This window comes from Pholcus phalangioides, unplaced genomic scaffold, assembly GCF_987345545.1.
Source record: "Pholcus phalangioides strain wild (caught in Gottingen) unplaced genomic scaffold, Ppha-v1.0 ptg000007l_1, whole genome shotgun sequence".
Classification (NCBI taxonomy): Eukaryota; Metazoa; Arthropoda; class Arachnida; order Araneae; family Pholcidae; genus Pholcus; species Pholcus phalangioides.
Window position 1 is genome coordinate 52,974,416 of NW_028301600.1, and position 6,880 is coordinate 52,981,295.

The 6,880-nt window shown below is 33.1% G+C and overlaps 1 protein-coding gene across 1 annotated transcript in view; it reads left to right on the forward strand.

The window, feature by feature from the left end:
* Nucleotides 1–6,273, forward strand: part of LOC149085478 (guanylate cyclase soluble subunit beta-1-like) — an 87,940-nt gene extending 81,667 nt beyond the window's left edge. The window contains exons 5-9 of the mRNA XM_089233956.1: nt 15–281; nt 530–676; nt 1,177–1,331; nt 3,567–3,819; nt 5,353–6,273. Coding sequence (XP_089090082.1) covers nt 15–281; nt 530–676; nt 1,177–1,331; nt 3,567–3,819; nt 5,353–5,496 — 966 coding nt within the window. The 3' untranslated portion in view covers nt 5,497–6,273. The remainder of the gene's footprint in view (nt 1–14; nt 282–529; nt 677–1,176; nt 1,332–3,566; nt 3,820–5,352) is intronic.
* Nucleotides 6,274–6,880: the final 607 nt, after the last annotated feature.

Genomic DNA, 6,880 nt, shown 5'->3' on the forward strand with positions numbered 1-6,880 from the left:
ATGTTTTTAAACAGGTTTTGGATGCAAAACTCAGAGAGGATAAAAAAATTACTGAAGAACTGCTGTATTCCATCCTACCACTACATGTGGCTCAACGACTGTGCCACAACGAAGCCGTCGAAGCAGATAGCTTTGCAATAGCAACATGCTTGGTGTCCGATATTGTGGGATTTACTGCCATGTGTGCTAATGAGAGAGTTAAGCCGATGGATATCATACGCTTGCTTAATAATTTGTATATGAGATTTGATACTTTGACGTCCACTCACAACGTGAGTAAGGTAAGTTTCCTTTCCGTTTGGATTCTCTTGCCTTGTTGTTATGATGCATTTTAAATGATTCGGTTAAAGTGTTTTAATATAAAATGAGAGCCGAATGAATCACTCAAAATTCATATTTTACACATAAAAGCACACGCAACATGAGCTAATTCAAATCCCAATATAAACAGTAGCGCTGCCTGCATGTAATTTTGGAAAACTTATATATTTTATGGATAACATTTAATGCAAACATTTCATATTTACAGGTAGAAACTATTGGTGATGCTTACGTAGTTGTTGGAGGAGTTCCCACTTACGTTGCAGATCACGCAGACCGTGTAGTATCGGTTGCACTGGATATGATATGGATTTCTCATATGGTTTTTTCCCCTGTAGACAACATGCCAATTCAGGTTGCTTTTTATATCATTCAATAGAAGTAATGTTTGTTTAAAGGTTTGAAAATGCCACTTCTATATCAATTTATGTTTCGTTGGTAATTCACGGAGGAAACAGAATTTCCTGGAAATTATATATATTCTTATATTGCTTAAAAATCACGTTCTCCGACTCCTAAAGGAATTTGAAATTACACTTAAGCCAAATTATTTAGATCACATTCTTATTGAAAACAAGTTCTCTCAGGTAAGTGTGTAAATAAATATAAAAATAACATAGAGGCAGCATTTCAGTCTGGTCAGTCCACAAATTACTCTGCTATCAATTAGAAATATCCACAAGAAATGAGTACTAAGTTTCATCAAGGTGAGTGATATTTGAGTTTGATTGTAGATGCTAAATGGAACATTTTGGACTTGATAAACTGATTCATAAAATAAAACAAACAGAAAATGAAAATATACTTTATAGAGCATCAATAAATAATTTTAAATAAATATGGTAAATGTTGCAGATAAGAGTTGGCGTACACTCTGGTCCTGTTATCGCTGGGGTCGTTGGTTCAAAAATGCCAAGATATTGTTTGTTTGGACATACAGTCACTCTCGCAAATCGTCTCGAAGCCATGGGACAGCCTGGAAAGGTTCATATAACTGAAGAAACAAAAAAGTGAGTAGTATATAAAATCGGAAACACTAAAAAATAAAAAATTTGCATGATGCATGTACAGTATGCAACAAACATAATGAACTGAAATTGTTGAAAAAAAGACAAACTCTTCCCTTTTAAAAAAAATACGTGCTCCCATTAATATAGGTTCTTTCTCCTGCAAAAGAATATTCATATAATTGTGCAAATTAAATGGATTTCGAATTTAGAACCAAAAAATCAATAAAAACAGAATTATCGAAAATCATAAATATATTACAAATTATGTAAAATATAGGATGAAGCAATCCAAAACTGTTCAGTTAATCTGCTGGAAGAGTTTATGAGTGAAAAAACAAAAGCAGTGTTTTAAGCATTTCTTCTAAGAATAAAATCCAGGGCGTATGGCTAGCAGCATGCATCACAAATTACAGTAGAACTTGATTAGTTCAAATTTCGGATAATTCGAACTTTAACGAACTGCCCTTGAGCTTTATATCTGAACTAATGTTAAAATTTCTTGTTTAATTCGAACTATTTTCGAATTTTTTGGATAATTCAAAGTTGGAGGAAAAGGAAATCATGATTTTTGTATAAGCAAATTTAGTTTGGAAAATTCTACAGGAAGTCAGATCTTGCTTTTCTCGATCAAGTTAAATAACAAACTTTGTTAAATAAGAAATGTTTTAAAGACTAATAAGTTTGAAAATTATATTTTTCTCTACTTTTTTTTGATAATTTAATGCCCATATATTGAATCTACTCACAAATGGTATGAATGAATGCAGTAATACTCATTTTAATATTGTTCAGCTGGAGTGCATCGAGACTGTGTAACTTAATACCGATTATGCTTTCAACCTTATGGATCATAAGTGTAACTTGAAAATTCAAAATCTGAATCTTTTTGTAGTCATTAAGGTATGAAAAGTATCGGGAAGTTAAGATTGTGTAATACGTTAGTGAAAGCATATTTCTTTGATAGCATGAGAATGATAAGCAAAATTTGGGAAACAGTTTCATAACGGATGATCACGAATTGTTTCCATAAAAAAATCAGGATTTGAACATGGTCAATAAATTCTCCAGTGATGCTGATTCAAAATAGTGGAATAATGTGTACAGCTAAAATCAATTATTATAATTATAAATTATTAAAATTATGATAATTGAGAATTAATTTCCTATATTAATTTCCTTTCGATGATAATTGAGAATTAATTTCCTATGTTAATGATGGAGATTAATTTGCAGTTTGAACTAATTTTACAGATCCAGGATAGATCAATTGGATAATTTGAATTTTGAATAATTCGAACTTTTTTAAAGTGACTTTGGACTTCGAATTGAACAAGTTCTCCTGTACTAGCGAACCGTTGATCCTAGAGGCATATTCCCATTAGAAAAAGTATCCAAATGACGTGTACACCTCTGATAAGTCATTCATATTGAAAGAGATTGTATAGTTATTGAAATTAGAAAAAGATAACTTTTTAAGCATAATGCTATTAAAAACAGCATAAACGCAGGTAAAAGGCGTTTTACAGAAATTTTTTAATCCTATTTTTTCACTTTTCACCATTTTTTTGAACTCAAATGTCTCAGCGAATATTGCTCTTAGAAACGTGAATTTTTTTTGTTGGCCTCATGAGAGTTATAGAGCAACAGCTTTAGAATTTCGTTTTTAAGCATAGGGTGTTTCCGTATAAAAATTCATTTTTATATTTTAATAACTATGCAACCCCTTGCAATATGAATGATTTATATGAGGTCAGTACGTTATTTGAATACTTTTTCTAATTGGAAGTATGTCTCTAGGATCAACGGTTTAACAGTAATTTACGGTACGCGCTGTTAGCTATTTACACTGTATACACCGATTTCCTAGCTACACAATGAGAATTTCAGAAATATTTCAGTAAAAAATACAATAGATTGAAACGGTGCTTGTGTGTGTGTGTGCCATGGGCATATTCTTGAATTCCGAGAGACAAGCGTGCATACACCGCGTACCAACAGTAGTTACATTGTTAGATCATCAATCAATAAAAAAATAATGACTTTCTTTTATATTATTTTGTAAGACTATATCTGGTGGTGAACAAAACAACAAATATTCCAGAAAATCGGGAGAAGAGCATAAAATCTCTGGATTCATTCAGGCAAGAAGGGAAGCAAAGCGTGATCGACACAGAAATTTAAAATGTTAAAGGTATCGGCCATATATCTCTATTTCGCTTCTATTTTTTTTTTTAGACACCTCACTTATCCGGGATATGTTTTTGAAAAGTCAGCTGCTTCTTCGGAACTTCCTTCATTATCATATTTCTTAACAAGGCCAGAAAATGAATTTAAGAGAGACCAACTGTGTTTGTCGGCGTCGTTCAATACTGGAGATGGCTTGTTTCGATCACCGACATCTTCACCCGTACCATCCGACCACGAGTCTGGAGGCGGAACAACATCAGCTGCAACTACACCACTTTCACCGGTTGCTTCTTGCAGTCGAGTGCGTAATATTTTATTATGTTAAAATTTCCTGTTCTATTTTTCCCTCGATTTTTAACAACGAATCAGGTTTCACACCTTTTGCAAAGTTTTTTTTTTTTGCTCTTTAATTGACACATCGGCTTATAGTTCTGAATTTCACAGGTTCTTGAAACCTTCATTTATATATACAGGGTAGACGAGAAATCATGGATATATTATAAAAATTAATAACAAATCAAAATCAACTCACATAAAAAAGGGGAAAAAATTTGCACTAAAATACTTACCATGACCTAGAGTTTATTTTTGATAAATTAAAAAAAAAGCTCAGATTTCACTTACAGGTGGCACTGTGAAGCGAAATACTCGTCATAATATATAAAATGTGAGAAGCATTTTATGTGTTATGTCGATTACTTATAATTAATGTTCATCACAATTTTCGTTACATAAAACTATCGCATTTTAATATGAATGCCCTTTTTAGCTCGGGCTATATCTAAACGGGTGAAATGGTGCTGATGTGGTATGGTTTATTTAATGCAAATTTGCCATAAACATTAATTATGCACTGTTTGTGATGCAGTTTGTGTTTTATAACGCCACGTGTGAGTGAAATTTGAACTTTTTTTGAATTTATATAATAAAAAAGAACACTCTGGGTCATTTAAGTTTGGTGCAAACCACACCTTTTTATATCATTTGGTTGATTTGTTATTAATTTGTAAAATGTGTCCCGAACTAAAGAGTGGAAAGCTATAACTACGTTTCGAATACCGTAGTTTTTATTTTCTAAAACAGCGAACTGAATAATCAATTTCGTGTGCAACAAATTAAATTTCTCAATTGAAAAAAAATGTCTATACAATTCTTTGATTCCAGATCTTTTTGAATAAATTTGAAAAGTAAAAATTCTCTTTTCCACGTCATCGATAAAGTTCACATTTGTATCAAAAAAATTGTGATATCTACTATATCTCTCATTATCGCTAATTTATTACAAGAATATATAAATATTTTTTTTCCTGTTTAATTGAAAAGCGGCGATGCCTCAACCGAAATGCCAATCAATCGGTAAAAACATGAGAAAAATTCTAAAAATACAGCTTCCACTGGATGTTAGTGTATCTGCCTTTTTTCGTATTGAAAGAAGGCATGTTCCACGTAAACCTTCTCTCTGCAAATATATACTCATGTTTCTATAGAAATGATGGTGGGTCTGGTTATTCACACACACAGGATACATATATTCTCGGGGATTATCTTGCCGAGTCTTTTGGGATGAAGGGTGGTAATCCCTGTTTATTCTATGATACTACAAGCAACATAAATCCTTCACTTTTTCTTGACTGCTAAACTGAAAGTCATTTATTCTACATAACTTGCTATAGTAACTCAAGTATGTTAGTATAGGCTCTCATTCCATACCGATCTAGCACCAAAAATGTTGGTTCGCATTTTATTAAATGCGTCCATTTTTCACAATTTGGGTATAATGAAAATTTCAGAAGCATGAGTAATTCTATATAAATATATATTTTTTTGTTTTCAGATATTTGGTGAAGAAAAAAGCAGCGATCCATTTTTAGGCATCTCCCGGTGCCGTTTGCATCCTGGGTATGCACAACGCAGTCCGGAATCAAACGGAGAAGAAAGCTCTTATCATTCTCTGCATCTCTCTTTCAAAAAAAAATAGATATCTGATTCTCTACGTATTGTATCCTGAAAACACGCAATCAAAAATGAATGGTGTGCCAAGCAATTTTTTTTTTCATGTAAAAATAATCTGACATAAGAAAAAAAAAAGGAAATTGATGAGCTTAACGTCTGAAAGGATCGTGGTCCGAAAATTTCTCAAATCACTTTTGTTTGGAATGAAAATTACATTAATATGATTAATTTTGAGAAAGAAAAACACAGAACACAACAAATTTTCGGCTTTTTAGTAACAAGTAGATATCACTATAACACAGATGTAAGTTCATTTTTAAGGCAACCCCCCTGCCTACAGAGTAGTTGATGCAAAAACCTTTGGTTCGACTGATATGGGTTGGAATCCTGGTGATAGGCATAAAAACATAATTTTTCAGAAGTGGTTCCAACTCCTAACCGAAATGGAGAATCTCACACAATCACTAATGACATACTCTACAGCAACTATACCAATGAGGGTTACACGAACGACTCGAATTTCCTTTAACTTCAGTGCATATATAATTGTTATCGAGGTACGAAAATACCCAAATTATTACCACTGCTCCGAGTATTTATAGAGCAACATGAATTCAAATTTTGGGAAACCACTGAGAAAACCGAAAAACGGCTTTGCTTTTTTTTGTACAGAAGCTGTATTGAAAGAATGAATGACGTCACTCTCCGCTACCATACGAAGATTTCTAACTACTGGCTGACCTTGCGAAGATGAATTTTTGGAAAGAATGAAAATTCAACTACCTTTGCGGGGAATCGAACCCACGTCCTTTCATTTTCCGGGTGAGCGCTCTAGCGAAAGGACGTGGGTTCGATTCCCCGCAAAGAGGGTTGAATTTTCATTCTTTCCAAAAATGCATCTTCGCAACAGCCAATTGAGAAGCTGTATTGACGCAATATAGTGTTGGGTATCTATGAAAACAGCATTTTCTTTATATTTAAAATGAAAATACGGTAACTGAATGAACGAGTGAACGTCAGAACTTTTCCACTGGACTTATAATGTTGCCGAGATCTCCTAAAGTCCGGAACACTTTATTTTGAGTAAAAAATAATAACGAACATACAAAGTTTTTACAATATATATTTCTCCGGACAATCGGGTACTGTCACGATTAACAAATTTTGCGGTGATAACAGACGAGATGGGGTTAGGAGTTGGTGAAAAGTTCCGGAGTCTCGTTAATAAGGATAAATGTGCATACATTTAAATGAAGGGATATTTTAGAAGCAATTGTAGGGGGCCCCACGCCATCTCATCTGTTATCTTATACTTGCCATTTTATATACATAGGATATAACAAAACGAGAATCTCATTGTATAATACTACGGTAACTGTGAGGAGATAAGCAAAAACTTTAAATTTAGA